Source organism: Corvus kubaryi, unplaced genomic scaffold (genome assembly GCF_017639235.1).
Source record: "Corvus kubaryi isolate FWS band 111438036 unplaced genomic scaffold, C.kubaryi_AGA036_p1.0 37398, whole genome shotgun sequence".
Lineage (NCBI taxonomy): Eukaryota > Metazoa > Chordata > Aves > Passeriformes > Corvidae > Corvus > Corvus kubaryi.
Window position 1 is genome coordinate 54,697,423 of NW_024581137.1, and position 26,910 is coordinate 54,724,332.

General features: G+C 47.2%; 1 protein-coding gene across 4 annotated transcripts in view; it reads left to right on the forward strand.

The window, feature by feature from the left end:
- Positions 1-26,910, forward strand: part of LOC121671589 (mitogen-activated protein kinase kinase kinase 3-like) — a 75,948-nt gene that overhangs the window by 26,750 nt on the left and 22,288 nt on the right. Inside the window, exons 3-8 of one of the 4 annotated variants that reach the window (XM_042043557.1) lie at positions 1,502-1,581; positions 7,297-7,406; positions 16,913-16,956; positions 17,951-18,050; positions 23,061-23,174; positions 24,714-24,825. In XM_042043557.1, coding sequence (XP_041899491.1) covers positions 1,521-1,581; positions 7,297-7,406; positions 16,913-16,956; positions 17,951-18,050; positions 23,061-23,174; positions 24,714-24,825 — 541 coding nt within the window. In that variant the 5' untranslated portion in view covers positions 1,502-1,520. The remainder of the gene's footprint in view (positions 1-1,501; positions 1,582-7,296; positions 7,407-16,912; positions 16,957-17,950; positions 18,051-23,060; positions 23,175-24,713; positions 24,826-26,910) is intronic. The other 3 variants (XM_042043558.1, XM_042043560.1, XM_042043559.1) reach the window with 3 other exon arrangements.

The following is a 26,910-nucleotide window of genomic DNA, read 5'->3' on the forward strand; positions in this document are numbered from 1 at the left end:
GAAGAAGTGTGCTTACAAGAACCCCCAGCACATCACAGCACTGGTTTTCTATGTGAGTTTGTGTGTCCTGAGCTCAAGACATTAGTGAGCAAACTCTTGGCAAGAAATCCTGCATATCAGGAGGGTCTTTCCTCACTTCCTCCTATATAATTGCTCTGCTTGACCTGCTGGGCTGTGCCCTGCCCTTGAGTCCTACGCAGGGGTGACCTTGGCATCCCTTGGGTGGGGTTGCAGGAGGGAGAACGGCAGCAGGATCCAGCTGCTGGTGAGCCTTTGCTGACTTGCAGAGGGAACGTGCTCCACTGGTGTGTCTGCTGCACTGCAATCTGCTCTGGAGGAGGGTAATTGGATAATTTTTCTCTTTATCAGATTCTGGACATGGCTCCAGATGGTGGCAGAATGGTTTGTGCATGTGGGTTGGATTTATGTGGAGGTTTGTCTGGATCTCACTAGATGGGTGCAGGCAGCGCTGTGTTTGCCACAGATCATCCACAGGCAGCCCTTCCAAGGGGATGAGTTGCACAACAGTATTTGTTGCTGCCTGTCAGAGTGTCTGGGTCCCTTCTTTGCTTGCTTGGGGGCTTTTGTCATGGTCCAAGTCAGGCTTCTGAGTCTCTGGCTCACTGGGGTCCTTCCTAGTTTTGACTGGGACAGTCAGTGATGGTGTTTACTTACTATTGATCCCTTCTGTTAAGAGTCAGAATAATTTAGTTTGGAAAAGACCCTTGAGATCATCAAGCCTGTGCTGTACCTCTGCCCCCAGTTTCTTGTGCATGGCTTGAATCCTGGTGGCTGTACCTGCCTGTTCATGGTGTTTGCAGGTGCTGAAGAAACCCCAGGTCAGGGTTTCTCTTCATCTCCAAGCTTTTTCCCCCCTCTGGCTTTTGGAGAAAAGGCAGCATGTATCTTCACAAGCAAGTTCTTTGACACCTGCTCTCACATGGGTGAGTGTTGTTGTGTTCCCTGAGAGACCTGGCCTGGTCTGACACCTTCTGGGAAGGCAGTGGGCAACCCAGGTGGCTGCTGGTCTGATAGATGTGGACTTGCACTGTAACATGTGGGCCAAGTTTGCTGTTGCCCCCTGCTCACACAGCTAACAGACATGAAAAGGTGCTTTGGCCACTGAACATTATGTGCTTCTTTGATGTTTTCTCTTGATAAAAAAAAACAAAAACCAAACCAAAAAAAACCACTGGAAAGAGCTTTAGGAATGAACGAAGTATCACTCTAGTGGCAGAAGCTATGTATTTCCATTTACTTAAATGAAGAATGGTTAAAAGGAGATGAAATCACAGTCTGTGAGTACCTGGAGAAGATGGGGAGTGTCTATTAACAGAAGGGTCTCTAAGATACAGGGGTACCAAGATCTAATGAGTAGAATACAAAGCAAGCTGTACTCTCAAACTGGAATTGAGGTATTTGTTGCAAAGAGGTTACTGCAGTAAGTGCAAGAGCTCTTCAAGCTAGGGCTTTCTGAAGAGGCTGTTTTGTGTGATTCCAGGTCAAGGTTGGGATGTGGGATGTGGAAGTTGCTGAAGGAGTTGCTGTGCCCTTTGTATACAGCCAGGAAGGCCAGATCCAGTTAAGTCCTCTCTGAATTTAAGCTCTTTTAATGTGCTTAGCTCTGGCTGCAGACTTGTGTGGTCTTGAGCAAAGTTTTTGTCTGTCTCAGATTCCTGTCCGTCAAATGAGACATAAAACCCAGCCCATCTCCTTTCCTCCTGACAGCGTAGCTGAAACTCCATCAGGAATTCCATCAGGGCTGCCCTTTGCAGGTGCTGAGTGATGCCAGGGGAGTGAGTCTTGTCTTCCAGTTCAGGTGGCCTTTGGTAAGAGATAAATGTTGTATACCAGTCAAACCAAAAACTGTGTACTTTCAAAAAAAAACCCCAGAGAAAATGAAAGGCTGATGTCTCTTCAGACCAAAGGCAGGATTGTCAGTGTCATCGTCATCATGTGGCTCCATATTTATTTTCACTGTGTTTTATTACATTTCAGTATTTTTTGTCACTATATATTCGAAGTCTTGCCTTTGAAAGGGCTTTTACTGAATGTGACAGTGTTTCTGTGTGGCTCCCCATCCTCTCTTCATCCCCCTCTCAGCCTCCACAGAACTCTTCCCTCTGCCTGGGGATATCCCCAGTGGCTGCATCACCTCCTGGAGAGGTGGATGCTGGCGGTGGAGGGTGCTGCTGGAGTTTACACAGGCAGATGCACTATCAAGCATCAGGGCTGTGAAAAGCACAGTGGGATCTTCAGTGACCACAAGTGGTCACATCTGTGGTTTTTCTGTGGATCCAAGTGCAGGCAGGGCCTTGGAGCTGCACGCTCCAGCCTCGCTCAGGAATGACTCACAGGACAATAGTCTTCCCTCCTGCAACGCCCAGGACTTTTCCCAGACTCTTCTCAGCCCTGGTTCTGCCTGGTGTGTGTGTGAGAGGCCCAAATCAGAACTCACCATGTTTTACAGGACTCTGCTTTACTTCTGCAGGCTTTCCTGTGGGCTTCATCCAGCTGCTGCTGCTTTTTTTTTTTTTTTGCAGTGTTGATGGAAGCAGCTTCATGAAACTACCGTAAGCTGCCTCTTAGCAATGACCTATTAGTGAAGCCAACAATAACAGCAGTGTCTAGACCATCTGAACACAGCTAAATTATTCCTTTGTCCCTTCTTCATTTGCTTTTTTTCCTGACTCTTGAATTGTTTTGGGTGGTCCATGTTGACCTTCAGGCTTTCTATTTCTCCCTTTTAAATTTTTTTTTTCTCTCTTTTTGAGCAGTGACCTTGCTGTACTAAGACTGAAAGTCCAGGTTCCTCTCTCCCTCATGCAGACTGGAACCTAAGGCCATGTAGCAACGCCGGAAGCATGTCTCTGAAGGGCAGAGAGATGTGTCATCTGCTGGCTTTTTGATTTCACTCCCTGGTTGATTTTGATGCCTCAGATTCGTACTGGTAGTGCCTGGGACTTGTGAATCTTAACATCTTGCAGAACTGAAAACCTGATGAGAGAAGGAGGCATTCTGGGTTTGATGTAAGATCCTGCCAAAACGGATGAGTGTATTTTAATAAAAATATAAACCCTGTCTACTGGAGCTCCACTGGTCATTGCTTCCTGGGAGTACTCTTGGCTTTCTGCTCCTGTGTGTTCCTCTCTTCTATGTTGCTATGGATATATCCCCCCACCCCAAAACCTCTGGGAAATTAATATCTTTTGAAACATCTATTATTTTTGGTTGGAAGTGGTCCTTGGTTGGGTGGGCTGGCAGTGTGATCAAACAAGATTTGCCACAGGAAGCTGATTTAAAAAGCACAAAATTAAATGTGTTGGTGGAAAGTAGAGAAGAAAGAAATGAGTTTCCTACTAAGGGAAATAGCTGAAAATAAAGACAGAGCTGAGGATGGAAGAAGAGACACTGGGGACAGAGGGACAGTACTAAACGTGATTTATTTTTATGTTTCATTTTTGCTGTCTCTGTAATCAGCTTTTCTCTGTCGTGATCTTCCATGGTAGAAATAATCCTGTTTACATGTTGTGTTGGAGAGCAAGTGGGATTTGCTGTACAATTCATCCTGTCAACCCACAGTACCTTCAGTGAATTTGTACAAAACGATGCCAGAGTGGAGCTGGGCCAGGAGGTCCTTCAGGAGCAGGAACCTGCTCACGTTGCACAAAGATTTCCAGGAGGCTCCCAAGTCCATCTGAGCTCCGAGGATACTTCATCAGTGTTGTGCAACTCGCAGCTGTTTTGTTCTGGAGCCATGGCAAAGCCTGGGGAGGTGTTTGCTGTGCAGCCTCAATGCTGCCTTCTCACAAGACTGAAGAACATTTGGGTCCTGCCAGGGCTGGATCAGGAGAACAGGATATTTCCTGTCCCTTGGGCCCGGGATTCCTGACAATTGGCATTTTGTCCCTGGTAGAGCCATCCATCCTTCACCCTCTCCTGGCTCAAACCAAGCCAAACAGAGAAGGAGCAGCCTGTGACACCCCTTTCGCTGGAAAGGCTTGGGAGTGGCATTTGGATTTAATTATCCAGTTAGCTTCAGTGCTTGTTTGAATTTTGACTGCACTGGCTGAGCTGGCTGCGTATTTCCATGGAACAAAGTTCTCCACCCTTCTTGGGAGTCAGCTTGGAGACCCCAAGAGCAGTAATTAGGATGGGCAAGAGTTCAGTCTGGAAAGTATCAGTCCCTGTGCAAAGCTGTCCTGAAGAGGACTGGGAAGTGTCGGTTTTGCAACCGATGATGCAAATTGTGCTGCTGCTGCTCAGAAGTTGCTTCAGAGCCTGGTGTGGGGGGTTTTGTTTTGAACAGCTTTGGTCATTGCCTCTCTGAAATTGCAGTTCTCTTAGAGTAAAAACACACTGTTAAAAGCAGTTGAAAAATACTTAAGCACATAGAAATATGTTAGTTCAAGGAAATACTGTATTTCTGCTTGTGCTTAAGTCATCTTTCACCCTCTGGCAGCAGAAAACAACCTTTCCTGCTTGTATAGGAAGAAGTTATCTTATTTTGTAGCAGTTGTGTCATTTAGTATTTTAGTTTTTTGACAACAAACACTCATGTTTTGTAGTTAAAAATCCTCAAAAGCTTTTTAGAATGCTCTTTTGCATCAGTTTTTTTAGTAGATAGAGGAATGAGAATGCTGATTTGACAGTCAAATACAAGAAGTAGCTTTTTCTTTTTTTTTCCTTCCGTACCTATTCAGGACAACTGGAGCTCAGTTTTACACCACTGATTCTGGGCCAATTAAGTTGATGGTTGGGTATTTCTGGAAACTGGCTGAATTTAAGCAGTTACTGAAAGTGAGTGGGTTCTCCTTGCTTTGCTATATTTGGAGAGATGCAAAAAGTCACTTCTGGCAGAGATTTGTAGCCTGACTTCCTAAGAAATGTGACTTACCATGAACTGGCTTTGCAGCACCAGGAATTTTTAAACCTGTGTTTGGTGGACTTGGAAGTCTGTTACAAAAAATTTTGGCAAAATTGTTGTGTAGATAGAGGAGGAAGACAATGTCATATAAACCAGGGCACTGGTGATGGTTTACCAGAGATTCCTCTCCTGGAAGATGCTGCTGGCCATGGCCAGGGAGGTTTGGAGATGGGAGAGGGGTGGTGAATTGGGTGGTTTTGCTACCAAAGCCAGGCTCTGCCTCTGCCTGCTGGCCCTGTTGGCCCGTGACATTACAGATTGTGTTTTGTGTCAGGCAGTTCAGGAAACTTTTGTTGTCACTCGCTGGAAAAAAAAGAAAGGGGTGAGGGGCACTGTAGAGATTAGAGCTTTGGTGGAAAATTCCTGGAGGGCGGCGTAAGGGGGTTTTGTTTTTGTGGGTTTGTTTTAGCTCGTCCCTCCCCCTGTTCCCTTCCCCCTGCACAGAAAAAAAAAAAAAAAAAAAGCTTTTTTTCCTTCTTTTTTTGTGTTGGGTAGTTTCCTACTACAAAATCTCAGTGGAAAACTATGGTTGTCCCAGAGGTCCTTTAAAAAAAAACAAACCAAAACAAACCAACAACAACAAAAGAAAAACACCCCAAACCCAAACTGTGGGGACATTTTTGATGTGTTTCTTTTTTGTTGTTGTTTTTTTTTTTTTTCCTGAACTAGAACTGAAAATTGTCTTGAGTTTTTTCCTGTAGCATTTCAGGCTGTGCTCCCTGCCACCCCTCTGGAAAAACACACCCGTGCTTTTAGAAAGTAGGGAGATGTGGAAGGCAAAAGGGATTACATTTTAATGTACTTTGGTATGAATTACATTATTTTGCCAATTAGATATCTAATATGGATGTACAGATATATGTTTATATATTAAATATGTATACACACATTGCCTACAGGAAAATGTAGGCTTTATCCAGATAGTTTGGTGTAGGCATTGGAGATCATTTCTGAGCTCTGAAATGTGAGACTGGATTTTAAGCCTTTTCCCCCAATTTTTCCCCTTATTTCTTTAATGTGCTCTGGGAGCACAGCACGCACGAGGAGTCTTTTTCTCATGTATTTGGGTTTTTTTTCATAGCTTCAATCTTGATAGAACCCAGCAGGAGGAGCAGAAAAAGAGGAGAGGATGTTGTCTCTGAGCACGAGGATCCAGGACATACACCTCCTTGGGGAAAGATCCTCAGTATTTGGGCCCAGTCCTGTCTGATTTCATACAGTTTTTGTAATTTTTCACATATTTGTGGACTTTGAGTTAAATCTGCAGGCTGGCCTGGCGTAGGGGTGTTTCTGTCCCTGGAGACACTAATTTTCAGACAAGATTTGTAGCTGTATTCGTATTTTTTACAGTAATAGCTGCATGTGCCTCCCACTTGCCTTGACTGTACCACAAACATGGAGTGTGCAGTGGGTTTTCACTAACGAGCGTGCCCTGCCCTAAGTCTTGACAGGGTTCTTAGTTCTTGCAGTTGGTATTTTCCAGTGTAATCCTTTATAGCTGCTTTAGAGGCCACAGATGCCAAAGTGTTGAAAAGAAGGAGATTGGTTTCAGATCCAATGGGTCCCTCAAAGTTCTCCCATTACTGCAGAATCAGAAATCCCATGCAGGCTTCCAGTGTCTTCTATGCAGCATTGCTGAGTTTCTCTCTTTTCATGGATTCCTTGGCCTCTCCCCTGGTTTCTCACTGCCTCTGGTTTTGCAAGTCAGTTGTGGGTCTTGTCCACCTTTAATGAAGGAAGAGGAAAGGCAGAGATGAAGAACTGTGTTGTGCTCCCTCACCTGCTGCTGTGAGCTTGCCAGGTTCTGAAAGGTTTCTGTCCTGTAGAGCATCAACTTTCACCTCACAAAGTGGATCCACTGCCATGGGCAGTGATCCCTGCCATGGGCAGGGGCACCTTCCACTATTCCAGGTTGCCCCAAACCCCATCCAACCTGGCCTTGGACACTTCCAGGGATAGGGCAGCCACAGCTTCTCTAGACAATCAGGGCCTCACCACCCTCACAGAGGAAAATTTCTTCCTAATATCCAATCTAAACCTGCCCTCTTTCAATTAAAAGGCATTTCCTTGTGTCCTATCACTGCATGCCCTTATCAAGAGTCCCTCTCCAGCTTTCTTGCAAGCACTTTCAGGTGGGGGCAATGAGATCTCATTATTTGTCTGTGATGTAGGAACCTGTATTTTTTAAGACAGGATGGGCTAGAAGAGACTCTGGTGTGGTCTTGGAATGCCTCTCTTAATAGGAAGGCTTGACATTGTGTCTTTTGATCCATTTGTGCTGAAAGTTTATATTTGCAGTGCTATATTTTCACTCTGCACATCCGAGGGCAGGGTTGTCTTCCACACTTCAGTCGTCTCTTCTTTTGCAGATGAAGAAGAAGCTCTGCACTCTATTATGAAGGATTTGGCAGCGTTGGGCAAATGTGGGGGGCTGCTGGACAACAACAGGAATAAAAACAGTGTCCACTCCAACAAACAGGTAAGGCATTGCTTCTTTAGTCCACCCCAAACTCCAGCAGACCAAAGAGGTGGGCTTGGTGCTTGCCATGCTGGCAGAGCAGAGTTTAAATGTTAGAACTGAAGTTAACAGGTGCTCAGCACATCAGAAATATCATAATTTTACCAAGTTACGAGCTTCATGAGCTCTTTTTGAAGGGCTGAAAGGAAGTTACAGGCATCCCTATATCACAGAGAAGCAGAGAAGAGTGATGCCCCAAATTATTCACAAATACAACAACTGAGCCTGAAACTGGGTTTAAATCTCAATTCTTACCTTAAGGCACTTCTAACTGTTGTTTAGCTCTGAAAGCAGCAGAACTTGTTTCAGGCTGTGCAACTTCAGGACTTGGATAAGTCAATTGTTTTCTATTGACAGCGTTAATGAAATACAATATTTATTACGTGCATATTTTACTTCAGATATTTGAAAGATAGGCTGCCAATTCTGAGCTGTAGACACCCAGGCTCTTTGGGGAGGAGTAATGTCATTCTTATATAAAGTGTTTAATTATGAATTACTGCTGTTTTTCTTTATGCTCCTAAACCCAAAGGTTTTGGCCCTGTTGCACATTCAGAGTTGTTTTGGTGAGCAAAAAACGTTGTCCCTTGAGCAATGTCAAAAATTGTTTGCTGACATCAATACAATAGCTGAAGTGGATTTAATAGCCTGCTTGTGTATGGAACAAGTGTTATGCGAACGTAAAAGTTGTGAAGAAAGAATTCAGTTGTCAAAATAGCAAGAAAGAAAGGGAGAAAAAGATTAGGACAACTGGAGAAGTATGGCAGCAAATCCACTTGGAATTCCACCTCTAGTGCTCTGGTTTAGGATGAGCTTGCAGTCAACTCTGCAATTGCTCGATGCCTAGCATGGAAGAAAACAAATTGTCATTTACTGTCGTCATGCGTTTTTTAATGGCACTTGTGCTACAAAGAAGTCTGGGTGCAGAGAGGAAAAATCCCTTCCCGAATCCCTCTGGACTTCGCAGCCATATGCAGACGAAAACACGTGTGCATGTCTTGTTTCAAAGTGTGTCCTGGCAGTAGCAGCTGTCCAAGTTGAATCACTGGGTTTGTGTTCAGCTCATGCTGAAATAAGTCCAAGATGTTTACAGAACTGACCAGAGAAACTCGGGGCTGGCTCCCTGCAGCTGCAGGCAGAGCAGAAAACCCTGTGCAGCTTTGGATGGCTCCGAGGGCAGCATCTTGTGTGTGGTGGTGGGTGGGGACCGTGCTGAGCCAGCTCGGGTTGCTTTCAGGGTAGCAAAACTTTTCAGGCTCCTCTTAAATTACACATTTGTTTTGCGCAATGGGGGAAAATCCCTACTGCTGTTTTTGAGACCTGGGCTGTTAATGCAGCACATACACAGTTAACCAGATAATTAGTCAAAAATAAGGAAAGTGGTGGGTCTCATTGACTGAGTTCTTATCTGCATAAAGTTGACATCTTGCAATCAAGTCCCTACCCACAGCCCATCCACTCTGCATCTTCATTTATAAATCACTGGTGGAGTTACGCCGTGCTCTGGTATCAGCTTTAGAATAGTTGGCTGCCACTTGAGTTTGATTTTTATTATAGCAGGAATCAGACTTTCCTTCTTATCACAGCGTTGATGCTTGGAGGAACACTTCCCCCTTCATGATTTTTCTTTTTACCCGTAAGTGGAGCAGCCGTAGCTGCATGCTCAGGGTTGCTCAGAGCTCTCTGATGGAGGAGATGTGGATGGTCAGGATCCCGCTCTCCTCGCGCATCCGGAGCTGAGGGTTCAGACCAGCAGGCCCCAGGAGATGAAGGGCGTTGGAGGATGTTGAATTGTTGCCTCACTAAATTGGACTGGCTGGAACACGTCTGGCTCGCGGGATGGCGGGAGGCAAGTTTGGGACGTGGGGAGTGGCCAGAGGAGGTGGAATTAGTGGGGACTTGGTTCGTGTTTGCAGCTCAGTTTAATCAGCTTGTTTGGGTCACTTTTAGGAGTTTTGTTTCCTTGTTTTTTAGGGCAGAAATTGATGTGGGGGAGAGATTGCTTTGGAAATGCTGTCATTGTGCTGGTGATTTGTTGTTCCTTTGGCACTTGGTTTTCCCTTTTTATTTTTTATTTTTCCCTGTGGTTAGGTTGGCTGGTTGGGCTGAGGGATGCCCTGCAGTTTCCCTTCTTGGAGGGGGAGTGAGGCACAGGGGGATTTTGGTGATAAAATGTCCTCTTGGTTATCTCATTGTTGGTGCCTCTCATGAGGCCCTGCAGCAACCTGCTCACGTTGAGCTACTTGGGTCTGGGAGTTCAGTTGTTAGATTAATAAAATAATATTTCTTTTTCTGTGGAAAAATGTTTTTTCTGAGGCATGGGAATCCTTTAGTCAGTGTTCCAAATTTCCACTGAAAGACAGAGTTAAACAAGAATGTGTTGGCTAGCTAGCCAGTTCTCTGTGGCTTGCTGCAGTGTTTTGGTACACAGAGAAACACAACTGAAGTGCTATCTCATTCCTGTCTCCTGGAGGGCTTCCTTAGTGCTCTCTGGACACAAGCTGAAGTTTGAATCCTGCCAGATTGTATTCCTGGTAGGCCTGGGCCACACAAGAAAACAGCCTGTGGTGGTGTGTGCTCCAAAATATTTCTTTCCCAAAATATCGATAGTTTTGCTTCAGATCATCTTAAGAAATGAACATCCTTTGGCAAATTTCATGAAAATCCTTCTTTTCTTAGTTTTCTTCCCTCACAAACGAGTTTAGGGTGAAGGTTGGATTTCTGGATGTGCGGTGCCTCATGGCAGAACAAGCTGGAAATGAGAACAGCACAGTGTGGATGATTTTCCTCCCTTGAATTGCCCAGGCAGCTGGCAGCAGATGTGATGGCTGAGCTGGAGTCTCTTGAGTCCTGGTCAGGTGTGGCAGCCACTACATCGTCCTGCCTCTCTGCCTTGTGGGAATTATAGGGGCACACATGGACACCCTTTTCCTTCCCCATGTTAAAGCAGAGCCGTTCTTTGGGAACAGAGGGATCATTCTGACAGTGCTCCTAGAGCAACTTCTGCACTGGTATTCCTCTGTTATGCCTTTAATCACTCTATGATTCCTTGTGCATCCTCTGGCATGGCTGGAAGGAGTCCTTTCAGGCTATCTCTTGGACTGAACAAAGGAGTTTGTTTATAAAAATGTCTCTTAAGAGGGGATGGAGGAAACAGAAGAATGAAGATCTGCATTAAAGAATAAGAATGGAAACCCCAAATAATTAAGAAATCCTGAACAAAAGGATGGAGGGAGAAAAGAGCAATTAAATTAGCATTTATTTTGTATCTATTTCTGTGCACATACATTCATTTCTATAAATAGCACTTGGCAACTGGCAGCATGAAGCTGGTTGTCAGTGGGCCTCTGTCACAGCCGATGACAGCCAGCAACTCCTCTGCCACCTTAATCATGATGGCAAGTTCTCCCACGGCAATTAAATATTTGTAAGAAATGTTTCTCCACTTACATCAAATGTCAGACTGTCCTAAAAAGTTGTTCTTCTAGTAAATTACCTCTGGACTCTCTTCTATTTGGCAAGCTGGATGCAAGACAAGGCTTGCTCATAACTCTGGTAAAATACAGCTCATTTTGTAGGGCTCTCTGTGGGTCTTTGAGCAGCCTGAAAAAGGAGTTAGGCTTTATCACCTGTTTTGTATTTGGGGAATATGATGTGGATGGGGGAAGATGGGAATCTGCAGGGGTTTCCCCACCTGGGGAGCAGCACTGACTGGGAGAGCCTTCGCTGGAGATGGCAAAGGCAGGGAAGTCCCAAGGACTTAAGAGGCTTTCCCATGTCTGCGTGTGGAGCTGACTTGGATGCGAAGAGGGTGATACCAATGAGAAATCCAGCTGGATAAAAGCTATTCCCTGTCAGGTGGGTGGTTTTAGATAAACATTTTGAAGCCTGTGATTTCTGCTGCTGTCTGAAACAGAAATGTCTGTAACAGGCAGCAGTGACCCTTCTAGACATCATCTGTCCACTGCCCTCTGAGCTGCTCAGGTGCTGGACTTGCTTTCAGAGGAAAGCAAGCTGCAAGAATCCAGGGGGACTGGGATATATCGTGCTTTCCACCCCTGAAATGAGAAGGGGGCAATGCCAGACAAACTCCTTTCTGTCTGATTGCTGAATAACCCGGTGTGCGTGGGGGTTCTGTGCAGATAATTCCCAATGACGTGGATTAGTCATCTCCTCTTGCGGTCTGGGGCTGCGCTCCAGCTGTCTGGCGTGTAAGGAACGTCCTGCTGCTGAGGGCAGGGGCGAGCACAGGGCTGATGCAAACAACCTGCACCTTGGGGAAGTGTAGGAGTCCCCCCAGCCTGGCCCTGTGGTGCTGATTCCTCTTAGCCAGTGCCAGGAGCTGAGGAGGAATCCCACCGCTTTGTGGCTTTGTACAAAGGGAGTAACTCGAGCACTAATGCCTGCACGGCTCTGCGGGGTTTTCTCAGTGTTTCCTAATCCAGCAAGTAGAAAATAAGAGAAGTGAAAATTATCCCTCTGATTACCCTGTGGCACGCAAAAGTGAGTGTATTTCATTGCCCCTGTATTACCCAAGGGGGAAACTGAGGAAAAATAAGTGCCTGGGGTCTCGTGGGTGGATCTGAGTAAGGCCGGAATGAGCCCCTCTTGGACCAGCACCAAAGGGAATAGGAAGCCCCTTGTGATGACTTTTCCTGACCACAGAGGGGTTTATGCTGAAGTCAGAGGCTTTGTCCCAGCTGGTTTGTGAGGCAACTGTGGATTTGGGTTGAAAAAATGCTCCAAAAGCCCCATCCCTGTGATGTCTCAGCATGGGCAAAGCTGTCCTCTGGTTGGATTTGACAGGAGCAGCTTTAAAGCAAGCCACAGAGGTGGGGTCTGCACAGAATGCTGTTTCTGATGGCAGCTGAGTTTAGGAGGAGGAGAGGACATGATGGGGGGAATCTTTGAATTTGTGCTGGTCTGGGATTTTCCAGAGTGGCAGTTTTAGTTGTTTTGGTGACACAGGAATGGAAGGGCTGGCAGGGCTGGCTCCTCCTCTGGCTCCCTACCTGCCTCTGCCATTAGCCTTCTCCATGGGCATTGCTCAGCTTGGACTTGAACTCCAGTTTGAGCAACCCCCTGGCTGTTCAGCAGAGAGGGTTCTTAGCACCTTCTGCTCCTCCAGAGCCACTTCCATTTTAGGACTAACAGCTTGTTTTCCTGCTCTCTGTGTGTGCTTTTATTACAAACAGCAGTCAGCTCTTCAGGGATCTCTGTATAAGATCATGATTCACCTCGTTTGGAAACACTTTTTCCATTCTTTTCCAACGTTTTCCTTAATCTAAACCAGCACACAGGGCTGTTGCTCCAGCTCTGAGGGACGGAGCTTGGCCAAGCCCGCTGGGGTATGTGGTCCCCAGCCAAGAGGCAAAGTTGCCCCTTTTGTCTTCAAATTCCCATTGAATTCTCTCTCTGAGGCTTGGCAGTTGTGGTCTTTTCTCCGTGGAATCAGAAGTTTTGAGGAAAGAGCTAAAAATACCTCAAGGAAAGCCTGGAAAGATGGCAGTGGGTTTGTGGCCACGGCAGTGGATTTGCTTTTTCCTTTCAGAGGAATATGGCAAGAAAGAGTAAAATACCATTTGTTAGCAGGGCTGGAGGAAATGCCGGGACAAGTATTTTGGAGAAGAAATTCTTGTAGAAATGAAGGGAATGACTGTGGTATTTCCTGTCAGGGCTGTCGCTGGTTTTGTTTGCGTCGCAGCAGGGTCTGCAGGCGCCAGCCGGGCCGTGGGCTCCTGCGTGCCCCGCGTCGTACGGAAACGCACACGGAGAGGGAAAGCTGCTCAGTACATACAGCCCAGGAGGCCGAGCACCTCAGTTCTGTGCCTCTCTCTACCACTGTTCTGCTTCAGAGAGTGAATCACAGAATGGTTTGGGCTGGGAAGCTGTTAAAATCCAGCCTGTCTGCTGTGGGCAGGGACATCTGTCACTAGACCAGGTTGCTCAGTCCAACCCGACCTTGAACGCTTCCAGGGATGGGGCATCCACAGCTTTTCTGGGCAACCTATTCCAGTGTCTGATCAACCCAAGAGCAGAAAATTTCTTCCTTATATCCAACCTCAGTCTAGCCTCTTGCTGTTGAAAACTGTTGCCCTCATCCAGTCACTACTGGACCAGGTAAAAAGTCTCTCTCCATCTTATAAAGCCCCTTTTATACATTGAAATGCTGCAATAAGGTCTCCATGGAGCCTTCTCCTCCCTAGGCTGGGCTCTCTCTTCATACCCTTATCCAAAGCCCCTCCTGCCTTTGTGCCTCAGTTTCCCTTGCTTGCTCCATTACCTGCCTAAAATCTCACAGTGCTGATGAAAATGTTGTTTAAGTGCTCTGCCAGAGCTCAGGGTTTAAGGCTGGTGCCTGTGACTGGCCTTACTGCTCTGCTGCACTGTATTTTAACACAGGCCTTTGGATGTCACAGCTTGTTCTCCTACATCCAGTAAGGACCTCTTGGTTGAAGGAGAACAGGGCTGCCCTTGACCTCATGTGACACCTGATGGGAGGGACAGTAAATAATACACCTGGCTTGTGCAAGAGGGAGTCACATTCCTCACAAAATTGCAGAAGTGAGTAGAGCCCAGCAGCCTCTACCACCCACACCTCTTCCACCTCGACATTTGCACACTGTGTTGAGTTCCTGACAGAGAAGGTGCTGGTCCTGCATTCCCCCTGATTGTTCATTTGAGTCTGGGTGCAGACTCACATGAGGTTCTGCTCCAGCTCTTGGCAGTGCCCCAGGCTCCCTGTGTAATCTTAAACCAGTTGCTCCAAACCAGACTTCCATGGGTGTTAGAAATCACAGCCTGCTCCAGCATTTAGGAAGTGCTTTGCATCCCTTGAGATTTCCTAGTACTTTGGGCACTGCCCACTCTTTTTTTTTTTTTTTTTCTTTAAAAGAAAAAAAGTATTTGTTGCTGATAGCAGTGATGAATTCAGCTTGAGCTGTGGGTCAAAAATATCAGCAAGACAAGGGAAGTCTGAAAAATTAAACTGTAATCAACTTCTCAGACTGATAAATATTAATTTATCCATCTTCCAAACGCTTGCTAGCTAAAGGTCTTGCTTTCCTTGAGGGAGGCAAGAGGTTAATGTGCTTTATACTGAAGAAAAATGTTATCAAATTAAGTAATGAAGTGGGTTTTCATTTCCCTGTTGCAGTCAGTGTGTTTGTGGCTCTTCTCAGGAGCAGAGCAGTGTGGGGCAGCTGGCGTCCTTCTGCTGGCATCGGGCCATGGCACATTAGCCTTGTTGTTGATGTAGAAGAAAAGGATGCAGCAGGGTTGTGGCTCTTTTTTTTTTTTTTTTTTTTTATTTTTTTTTTATTTTCTTCTCTCTCTGGAGCTTTAGACAAGTGTTCTGACATCTTCCAGCCACAAGCTGTTTTTCAAAACTTGTTTGTCTGTGAAATCTGTGATGCTCAGCACAACCAGGCAGCGTGTGCTACATCCCAGCTCGGTGCAGCATTTGGGGCTGTGCTGAAAGTGAAACCTGTGTTTTGAAAGGTTTCCTGCAGTGAGGCCAGAGCTGTGTGAGCTCTTCCCCTTCCACGTCCTGCTCCTTTGTAAGGAGAAACCTCAAAAGTTCCTTGCCCTGATTTTTTTTCTCCCTTTCTTTAGAGAAGGGTTTTGTGGTGTTACAGTCAGTGAACCTACACTGGCCAATTTATTGCCAGCATCCAGGAGGGATGAACCAGCTAGGCCTGCTCAGAGAGGCATGTGCAAATAAAAATTGGCATAAAAGAGCCTATGTCTTTTCTTTTCCAACCCAGGTAATCCAAGGTGGCAACCCCACCTGTATTTGCCTGTCTCTGCAGAATGACTTGTACCTTCAGCACTAGGTTGGTTATGGTCATCTCTTCTCCTTTTGAATTTTGGACTGGTTTAGAATTAATCTGGTATTTTTACAAGTTGGGCCTGGTTCTGGAAATAAACCTGGAGACTGTCCAAACTTTGTGGGTCTGGGGAACTGGCTATAGCCACTGAGGTGATGTAAGTGCCTGTTTAGCACAGGCCTGTATCACTGCTGGAGTGCCCCATTTGGTGACTGTCCCAGCACTGGTTCTTCCCAGCCCTTCCGAAAACACAGAAAATGCCACGGGCAGAGATAACAAGGATGCGTTTTGGGTGATCCAACGTGTTTACCCTGAATCTGTTTAAGCTTTTCAACAGAATCGCCTCCAGCCTTGACTTCCCGAATTTCGGTGGGTGTTTGCAGAACTCGAGGAGCTGTCAGTTTAAAAATAAACTGAAGGGCGCCCGTCCAGCTCGTTTTCCTCATTAGGAACAAAGCTGTTTCATTGCAGCTCTGCTTTCCCTCTGAGAGGATGGAAAGTGTGCCTTCACATGCTGGCAGCCCAGGCCCAGAGATAAGTCCTGTGCTCAGGAAGGGCTGTCACCCACCCAGTTGGGAGTTATCCCTGTGAGATGCCGGCGGCGCGGGACCGAGCCCTCCCTGGGGTTACACCTCGGAGGGAGGTGGCCAATACTTCTCTCTCTATGGGAAGAGAACTGTTTGAAGAGGCTTGTGGGCACTGTGGGGGATAAAATGCTGGTTAAGTGGGGTGACTAGACCTGGTCTGGGAAGTAAAGAGGGTTTTGATCTGTGTTGGAGACCATCAGAAGGTCCTGGAATGATCTAAGGGATGCTAGAGGGATGTTTGGCTCAGACTTGGTCTGAGAAGCTGAAGGAATGAAAAGGCTCCTTGTGGTCTTGATTGCTGCTAAATGTGCACAAATAGAGGATGGGAGAAGTGGCTTTTACTGGTCCCTGCACAGCTGTGTGCCCAGTGTGCCTGTGACTCCGCTGGCTCTTCTTTGGGCAAATGTTGTGGTTTCTCTTGAGGTGAGCAATGGGTCAGTTCAGGGTGGGCATTTGCTGTGTATTGGGCCTGATGCACTTCGCATTTTGTAGGTTCTAACAAAATAGCAACCAGCCCTACAACCATCTTAGCACTGTTGGCTTTAAAATCCTAGATTGTCTCCACTTGCATTAGAGAGTGCTTGCCTTTACTTCTTAATTCTTTGCCCCAAATATTCCTGTGTTATAGTAAATACCCTCTGAGCTTTGTTTTTTTGGGTTTCTAATAGAAAAGTACTGGGGTGAAACCATGGGAAATGCTGAAGGTGGACAGGCATCAGACACATAACATGTTGGCCGCTTTGATAATAGTGCCTTGCTCCCAAGTGAGCTCAGGACATTCACAATTTTTCACTTTATGAATGCATTTGACTAAAACAGTTGTACAGGTGTGTATCTTCTTGCTTATAGAAGAACTTATTTTTTGACAAGCACATTCTTCAGCAATGTGGGGTGTCCCAAAGTCTGTGAGTCCACCAGACAGCTTGGCCCTAGATAAACAGATGCCTAATGGAGTCAGGGGAGTCTCCCTGGGAACTCCTGTCAGCTTTGGATCTCTGAGTCAATCCAGGATGCAGTTTGGGACCTCACCATTCCCTGCTTTTTCTTTCAGCAGCGAAATGTCAGGATCAAGTTTGAATATGAAGGAGAGAAAAGGTAGGTACCCAGTCCAATCCCCCATTAGTACAGGGATAAATTACCTTTCCCCCTCAACACTGTCCTGCTGACTTCAGCCAGCTGCAGATGAGCTCACAGCAGGATTCATTCCCCTAAAATCAGCTACACTTTTATATCCAAGAGCCCTGCCTCGTCATCCCATTTGCCACAAGAAGCTCCTGGGATCTGCATGCAGGCAAAATGGTTCCAAGCTGGAAGTCATTAAATGCCTCTTTTACCAGGGACATTGGGTGCACACTTGGATCCTTTTCTCTTGTTAATTCTTGAGCCCTGCTGAACCCCAGTGGAGCTGGAACTCTACAGAAATGTCCTTTGATTAGCAGTCCATGACACTTACTTAAGATAACCAGATTTTGGGCATGGGTCCCATAAAAATAGGGCTGGGAGTTAAAACTTGTCCGCCCTTCCCTGCTTGACATTTTCATGGAATCACCTTTGCTTGGTGACTGTGACAGGGCAGGACACAGGCTGATGGTCCAAGCTGCATATTAAAGCCAAAGAAAATTAAAGTAGTGTTATTGTAGGGTTAGACTGTATATACCTGCTGTAAATACCTGTAGAGGTGCTGCATGTGATGGTACAGGAGAGTCGCAGGATGCCCAACTGCACCATCCCCAGTCCCAGCCCTCCTCCCTAGTCAGAGCCCCTTGCTGAAAACAGAGATGATAAATCACTGGCCGGTGCCCGATCTGGGTTTTCCCCAGTGAAGGGCTGCTGGACTTCCTTTCTTTCCACCTGTACCTCACACTAGAGAGAGGAGCACTAGGATATTTGGTAGATATTCTTGCTGGGTAGTCCAGTCCCCTCCTGGGCCCAGCAGAGGAGCAGCATTTCTGTGAGTGTGAAAGCAAGGAGCAGGCTTTATGCTCTGTGATGGAATACAGGTCCTTTCTTCTGCACTGTCGGTCGAATCCCAAATTCCAGTATGCTTCTACTAAACTGAGACTGTTGTTGTATTTGTTTGTGTATACAGGATTATCCAGTTTCCAAGACCAGTCAAATTCAAGGAAGTGGTGCAGAAGGTCACGGATGCTTTTGGACAGACGATGGACTTGGTCTGTGTGAACAATGAGGTACTCTTCTCCTTACTGCTGAGGGGCAGCTTTAGGGTGCCTGGTGCCAACTTCAGAATTGAGCAGTGGTTTGTTCTGAAGGCCCTGCTTCTGCCTTTTACTTGGATGTGAAGAAAAATAACCTTATTTTGTGGTTCCTAGTTAGTGAGAGCACCAGAGCTGTTGTCTGAACACAGCTCAGATGGAGTCTCAGACTCCAAGCCAGGTTTTCCCTTTTCAAAATCATATCAAGTAGGGCCTGTTGCACAGGAACATTGTCTTTTCCCCAGAACAAAAGATCCCCCTCACTCAGTCAGGGCTGTGAAGTCTTCCCACCTTGGGAGCAGTCGCTGGGAGTGTGAAGTGCAGAGCAGGAGGGACAGTGCTGCTCACACAGTGTTCTTTTATCCAGCACTGACTTTGTCTCACCCAAGCCTCAGCACGATGTGCACATTCTTGTGGCCGGGCCTGCAGTGAAATGTGCATCACTGAGCGTTCCTCCAGCAGCTCCTGTGGCCACATAAAAGCAGCCAAGAAAGCCTCCTGCTGCAATCCTTGCATTTTAAGGCTTGAAGAGCTTTCTCCTCCATCATTTATCACATAGGCCTCTGTGTTTTTCCCACTTTCTCTTTGAGCCCAGCACTGTGTGTGAAAGGAGGGTCCTGCTGAGGGCTGTTAGCAGAAGGGGGAAATCCTTGGCATCTGTTTTGATGTGCTCAGTGTTTTCTTGTGAGGCATCTGGAGCCACTGGACTCTCAGGGTGAGTTTGGCTTTGGGAAGGAGGAGAGGGCCAAATGGCAAAGAGGTGGTCTTTTAAACACAGATCCTTTTGGATCTGTCCTGACAGCTGGCTTGTTCAAGTATTAATTGCAGATGACCTGCAGCCTTTAATCAAAGTATGAATGGGGAGAGAGGTCCTGAAGAGAGCTTTCTTCTTTTTTTCCCCCATGTATTATTTTCTCCCTTCTGTTTCAATAGAGATCTGCTCCACAAAAAAAGTTCCTATTCTTTTACGATAGGTACTTCATGATACCAAAGTGTCCACTGGGTTTTGACTTTGAATGCAGTCAGGTTTCTAATCTTTGACAGCCCTCCCAGGAAAAGCCTGCCATTGAATTCTCCAGGAATGACTCATTTCATTCCAGGTTTCTTCCCACTGGAGGAGGATTTCTTTCCAACAACAGCAAACAGAAGCTTAAATAATGCCTTTTATGCCATGTTAGAGACTGTCTTTCTGGGCATGTGCACAGCACATAGCAGGGCCATGAGCAGGCCTTTGGGTACTCCCGACTTCTTAGAGTAGGGGGTGACTTCCAATGCTTTGTTTTCTTATACATAAAATTTCCATCTCCTGAGAACCCACAGCTTTGGGAAGATGTCTGAGAAGTAGTAATTCAGGGTTGTCGTTGTGGAAACACTATAAACAGACAAGAGGGATCTTTGGGGACATAGCCTACGTGTCCATGTGGTGACACTCCAGCATCTGACTCCTGGGTCAGGGTTTGGGGTGTCATGGCTAAAAGTCTCAGAGGGAACGTGACCACAGACTCATTGCAGTTAAATATTTCATCCTGTCTTTATGCTCCAAGGGAACTGTGCAGTAATTCTTTGCTGCCATCAGACATCTCTCTTGTTGTGGCACCTTGTAGACTAAATTTACACCGAGGTCAGCAAGCCCCTGCAAAATCTCACCGAGTGGCAGTCCCCGTCCTGGTGAAGGAGGAGTCCTGAAGCCAGGAGCAGTGAGATGAGCATGCCAGCTGGGTGGAGCAGGGGCATGCATGAATCACATCCTGGTGGGACCACGGAATCAGCAGGCTGGGGCTGGTGTAGATAAGAGCAGGGCCTGGCCATGCGTGTCCCCCATGGGGCACATCTGTGTTAGTTCTAGGCTGGGCTTTCTGAGGAGTGGGACAGCAAAACTTGGCCTGGCCAGGGGCAGCACAGACACCAACTTGTGATGTGACCTTGGGCAGAAGTTCCCTGAACCTCGATGTGCCACCACTTCTCCTCTGACCTCCCAATGTCTCCTCCAAGGCTGCCCTCAGCATTGATCTGGATCTTAGGGAGAGTTAAAGCCTGGGGAAATGGTAGAGGCACCATTATGGGGGGGGAAGGAGGAGATAAAAGCATATTTAACAAACATTTGTCGAGAATTGTTGATGCCAGTTGGTCCTGCATTGGGCAGGAAGATGAACTAATTGACCTCTCAGATTTTTCCCCAACCCTGTTTCCTACAATTCTTTGGCTTTCTGCGGTGTCTTACGGAGTGAGGTCTGGCAGCGCTGCTGCAGTTGGTGAAACCTCAGCCTTTGCTCTCACTTTCTCAACCTGCAGTGGAGAGACATCAAGTCCCCCACTGAGGGGATGATACCATTTAAAAGCAGGAAAAAAAAATCTAATAAGCTCTATTTAGTGCAACTTCTCTGTAGGTAAACTTTGCTGTTAATCGAGGCTACTCAGTCTTTAGATCAAATAAACCCGGTTGCTGGAAATCCATCCTGGAAATTCCTTCCATGGTTCTGCATGAGTCTGCATTGACTAGCAGATGGCTGTTCCTGATACCCATATGTGCCACAGTCTGGAAGCCAACTGGAGCAGAATTTTCTTGCCAGATGTGGGTAATAGGTAAAGCCAAGCTAAATACTGGCTCCAGTCCCTTTTACAAGAGGGCAATTTCTCCCTGTTTTTGGCTCCTCTAAAGGAGGCACACAAACATGTTCATGTTGTGATCTTGGAGAGAGATGGGGTGACCTTATAGAACATTCTGTTTGGAGCAGCAGCTGGGGGATCGCTCTGAACACTTGTGAGGAGCTCAGTAAAAGGATGGGTGGGCAGCGGGGCTGTGCTTAGAGTTCAGAGTCAAGTTCTGCTTGGTGGTGAAACAAGGGAGAGCAGCTCTCCACCATTCTCAGTTCTGTCGGGGTGAGTGTAGGGGAGGAGCCTTGTCTGCTTGAGGCAGAACCTTGCTGTGGAGCCTTTGTGAACTTAAAGAGGGCTCCCCAATGGAACCTCTCCACCTCTTAAGGGAGTAGGCTGAGCACTGCATTTGGGAGATGTATTGAGTATCATCTTTGTCTGATATCTGCAGGGAACACAGGTTGTTCATTCAAATATGAATGAAGGATGAGAGGACATCACAGAATGGGTCAGGTTGGAAGGCACCACAGTCGGTCATCCGGTCCAGCCTCCCTTCTTAAGTAGGGTCAAGAAGAGAGAGAAGCACATGGCACAGGATTGTGCCCAGACAGCTCTGGAATATCCCGGTGAGGAGGCTCCTCACCCTCTCTGGACAATCTGTCTAGTACTCAGTCACTGCACAAAGTTTTTCCTCATGTTCAGGTGGAATTTCCTGAGCATCAGTTCCTGCCCATTCCTCTGGTACCCTTGCTGGGCCCTACGAAGCAGGACCTGGTCTGTGCTCTGAGCCCTCCCTGCAGACACGGACAGACCTTGGTGATGTCCCCTCTCAGTGTCTCCTCTGAAGGCTGAACAGCCCCAGCTTCCGCAGCTTCTCCTTGTAAGAGAGATGCTCCAGTCCCTTAATTTTTCTTGTAGCTTCTGCCGGACCCACTCCAGGAGCTCCATGTTCCTCCTGTCCTGAGAAGTCCAGAACTGGGCACAGCACTCCAGATATGCCTCACAGGTCTGAGCAGAGGGGCAGGATCCCCTCCCTGACCTGCTGGGAATGCCCTTCCCAATGCACCCCAGGATATCACTGGCCTTCTTGGCTATAAGGCCAGGAGCACAGTCTGAGGTGTATTTGCCTACTGGCCAACAGCCAAACCCTTGGCAACACCCTGGGATCAAAAGGCTGTCCCAGTTGGCTTGTGAGTGTCATTGTGTGTGGCAGCTGCTCTGAGGTGGATTTGCTGTGGCTGGTGGCAGGAGCCCTGATCACCCACTTTTTGGGAGTTCTGGGAAACTGTGGCTCCCAGTAAGACCAGTGAGAGCCTGCTGGGAGCTGTGGCTGCTCGGTGCCTTTGGTCAGTGGAATTACCGTGTACTTTGGCACAGGCATGAGAATAACATGTGCTGTGTTGGCCGGATTCAGTGCCCAAGGCAACCTGCAGGGGCCGAGGCCTGTTTGGTGTGCGATTAGGCAGAATATCCCAGAATGAGGGGCAAGAAGTTGTGCTTTTAATCTTAGCCCAGGGCAACAGAAGGCCATGGAGCTCCTCTGAAGTGCAGCTGTGTGGGGCATTGGAGGCTTTGCAGGCTGTCTGCAGGACGTGGTACACCACACAGCAGTGTTGAGAGGGTCAGATTCCCCGTGAAAGTATGAGGGCAACAGTCTGCCATTTCCCAGGAAAACATCAGGACTTCTTGCTGCCTGACAGACACAGCACTGTGTAGTTCTCTGTTCTTACAAAGAGCAGAAGCTGAATTTGTTCTGCTGGGAGTGAAAGAAGTGGTTCTTGGAAGGAGAGCAATGCACACCTTTCACATCAAAAGGAAAAGACTCTTATTTGTGGGATGTTCCCTGGTTTCACCTGATGGCCAGGCACTCGGGAGCTGTGTCAGTGTGCAGGAACACGGGCTGCAGCAGTAGGGAAGGGCACAAAGCATCTGCCAGAGTAAATCCTTGGGTGTAACTCACTGGTGTCTTGGAGCACCACTGCATGACCATCAACCCAAGAAGAATGTGTGGGGTTGTTTTGGGGCTGGGTAGCAGCAGGTCCTGCCTGCAGAATCAGAGCAGCCCCAGAGTAGCAGGCAGCAAGCCCAAGGTTTCATCCCAGCCCTCTCTTTTTCCCACTAGCTGGATTGCTGGTGTGACCTTTAAGCTTTCTCCTTGCAGATGTTGTTTGTTGTGATTTTTTTTGCATCTGTTCCTCGGTAGATGAGGTCTTGGAAGAAAATGTTAGAGCTCGGCAAGCTGGGGAGCGCGGGGGCTCCGTTTTCCATCACCTGCTTGGGTCCCTCCCTCGTCCCCCAGTTCCCAAGCTGCTCCCTGTAAGAATCTGGCTCCTTCTATTTACCCAAAAGTGTGACATTGCCATTCTCTGGTATTTGTTTAATCCTTCCCAGCTCCTGATCCCACTGAAATCCCAGGAAGATTTGGACAAAGCAATGGAACAGTTGGAGCTGAGCCCTTCCCTGAAGAGCCTGCGGATCCTTGTGAGCGCTCCAAAGAAAGCGAATGTGAGCCCTTCACCTTCTCTGCTCTTTTGTGTCCGGAATCAGATGCCTTGTTATTGTGTTGGGGAGTGGAAAAGAGTCTCCTGACGGTGCAGAGCAGAGGGCAAGCTGGTTATGAGGGGGGTCAGCCCTGCTCTGGCTCAGCTACTTGGAAATCTTCCTGTGATAGTAGCCCAGAGGCTGAGCTCAGCTCCCTCCAGCTCCTCCTGCATCCTGTGAAGGCTTAAATACCAGACTGACCCTCAAACAAGGTTAAACCCTGAGAGAACCCTTTGTGCTTTCTTCCTAGAGGTGCTTCCACCATTCCTTTGTCACCTCTGGTCTGTACTCAAGGTGATGCCCTGGCCCTTGCCATGCTGGGTGGCAGCATGGGGACTGTTCCCTCCACGTGCTGCTGGCAGTGCTAAATGCTGGGAAGAGCAAACCAGAGAATCCTTCGGTCTCATGCAGAACTGTCTGGGTTTTTTCCATCTTTATTTATTTATTAGTTTTTCCTGAGCTCAGTGGTTTTGCAGTTAAGCCTGTTAGCTTGACCTCACTTGCACAGAGTGTCTTGCCAAAGCACATGTCGTGCTGCCCCAAGCACAGGCTGCAAAGCAAGGGATTTGTAGATGTTGCAACTCTGTTTCTTCTGTTTATTTCCTAGAAGTGCTGGAGAGACTGGGAGTCTTGAAACTCAGTACTTACCCGTGTGCTACTGCTCGTGCTCACAGCCCCTGGAGCTTCTCCACTCCTTTTGAGAGGCTTGGAAAGTGCAGGGACCAGAGTGCCAGGGGGAAACTGAGCCATCAGTTGGGGTTTCCTAAACCCTGTGTGGGAATGGGGCAATCTGTAGGAACACAGCAGTATTGCAAGTCAGCTGCTGAGAGCAGAGGAGCCAGGTAGATTCCTGCCTGCCTTTGAGAGCGGGCCCATCTCTTCCAGCAGCACATGGCCATGCTCCTGTGGGTGAGAACACACGGCTCCAAGGTCATACATTAAATTATCACAAAATCACGGCTCATGATCTTAGGTGGTCTTAGTATCTTGGTGAAACCTGGTCACTACCAAGCTACCAGCTGGATATGCATTTTTTTGCTCTTCCCTTACCTATCTTCCCTGACCTTCCATTCTCTGTTCCTCTGCCCTCTTACAGAGGAACCTCTGCAGTGCCTAGGCTGCCCCTGGAGTCTAGGGAGCATGGAGGAGAGGTGCTGATTTTGGGATTTGCAGTGTTTTCAGTTCAGTGATCAGTCTCTGTATCTATCTGGAGATGATGCAGTACAGGAACAGTCTTTTATGTCAAATATCTGTATTTGCCATTATCAGTGGGAGCTTAGTCTTATTAGAGTGTTTTATTAACAGATGTGAATTGTTTGTGAATGGTTTTTGGATCGCTCTAGATTACGTGCATGTCTTCTTTCTTTCTTTCTTTTTTTTTTTTTTTTTTTTGTTTTTATAGTTCTTGGGTAATAGGGTCACGGGGAGCCAAATGCAGGGTTTCACATCGTGTGTCCACAGGGCTCTGGCCAAGCCTGATCATTCCCTTTGTCTGATTACCAGCTCCTGCAGCCGAACAACAGCAAGCAGCATGAAATGAGGATCTCCAGATCCATGGGTGATATCATGGGGTCCCTGTACAAAGACTCCGAGAGGACGCGCAAGTATTCGACAGGTCAGTGAAATGCAACGCTCTGTGGGGTGTTTTGTGCTATTTCTACATGGCCACTGCCCCCTTCCTCTTTGTTTGTCACAACTCTCTGTGTGTTACAATCTGGATGGCCACCCTGATGGCCCCCACAATAATTCAGTGCAGTTGCTGCTTGTCCTCAGCCTGAGGAAGAGACTCTGCAGGCTGGGCAAGGTTGTGCTGAGCAGAGTCCCTTTGAGCACAAAAGTGAAGAGAACGGGGGACCTGGGGTGTAATTTGGGGGTGGGAAATGTAGTGACAAAAATTTCCAGAGAATTTGATGCCACTGAGCTTTATCAAAGTGAAGAATGAGAATCTATAGAAAGCCAAGGCTGTTTGGAACCTTTGGCTATTCCTTTAACCGCATGCTGTTGTTCTCTCAGTATCTGTCCCCCTTTCCCAGGTGGCAGAATAATGTAGTTAAATGGGCTTGGGCTCCTTAGCTCCTGGGTTGGGACCAGCTTTACCACACAGAGACCAAATACATGTCCCTGTGCTTGTTAGTGAAGTGACATCTGTGGTAGCTGTTTTTGGGGTTTCTCAGGGGAATGAGTGTGTGCGGTGTTTTACAGTGGTCACATTCCAGGGGAAGGGAAGCATCCCTTTCCTTCAGAGGTGCTGAAACCCTGAAGCCAGGCTGGCAAATGCCTGATCTCCTCTTGCAGCCCTGCAGGGACCGGAGTTTGTTTGTAGCCTTTTGTGGTTTTCTCTTTGGTTTTCTGGACTTGAGTTTATGCTTTTCTTGCTTTCTAAAATGCTCTGAGCTTTTTGAAATCCTGTTGATCAGCTGTGTGTAGGAGCTTTTGTGTGAAGAGCCTTGTAGGATTTTGTAGGGTGCTTTGTGCAGAACTTGTAAAGCAATATGTAGGACTGTATAGCAGGGGTATAATTATTCACATTCCAACCTACAGGCAGGATTAATGATTGTTTCACACAGAGAATATTCTCTGCCATGTCTGTGGGTGCAGGTTATAGGGTAATTTCTAGAGATCCCTGTCATTTGCATGCAGGTTCTTGCCACCTGTAGAGCTGACAGCCTTGAATAAAGTGGGGCCCTCCTTCAGAAATACATGTGGAGATAAGCTTCATCCTCTAAAGATCCTTTGTACTTATATGGCACTAAATACTTCCAAACTCTGTGCAACAAAAGAGTGTTTTTCTCCAAGGACTCGCCCCTTCTCTGTTTCATAGCCTGTGCTGCCTTGATAAAATATCCTGTGGTTTGCTGCATCTCAGACAAGATGTACAGAAAATGTTCTTCTAGGGTAGGTCCAACACACCCCTTGTGCAGCCATGCCCAGCTCTTACTGATGCCAGGGATGGGTGGCACGTGTGCAGGGGCTGTCTTTGGGCCCGGTGCTGGGATGTACCAGGGTTGTCTTCTTCTGTTGGTTTTTTTTCTCCTAGCTCCCATGGCTCCTGAGAGTTTGGCAGGGTCAGGAGATGACCCTGAATGAAAGGCACACATAAATATGTGGTAAAGCACAGAGTCTCAGTAGAAACTGTGCTGGAGAAAAACATCTCTGCTGCCCTTTTACTTGGCACGTGTTAGGCTGTTAATGTGGGCCAGCAAAGAGCTGTGGCACTGGGAGCTGGCACTGATGTGTGAGCGGAGCAGGATGGGCAGAATTGATTCCATGTGTAGCTGTGCTAGTGGGAAGATGGGTTCTTGCAAAGTTAAGGCTTTCCTACCAACTTTTATACCATGCTTTGGCCTGTCCTTACTGTTTTGGAGCTGCTGGTTCCTGACCAGGTCTGCACCACTGACTGAGGTGTCACTGCCTTAAGAACACCCTGAGCTTAAACAAGGCAGACAAAGGGTGAGATATCTGCTCTGCAAGGGTGAGAGCCTGAGGTACAAATGGATTTTGAGGGAATGCTTGAAGAGCAGAGTGGAGGAATGGGCATAATGTGCTGCTTTAGTCAAGGTAATGGAAGAAGAGCACTGGGCAGCACCAGCTGTGGGATGCAGAGTGTGCTAATGTTGGGATTTTCAGGAGCTAATGCACCAAACCCAGAGTCCTTGGCACTGTTATATGGTCAAGCATCAGTCATAGCTCTGTTTCTTTT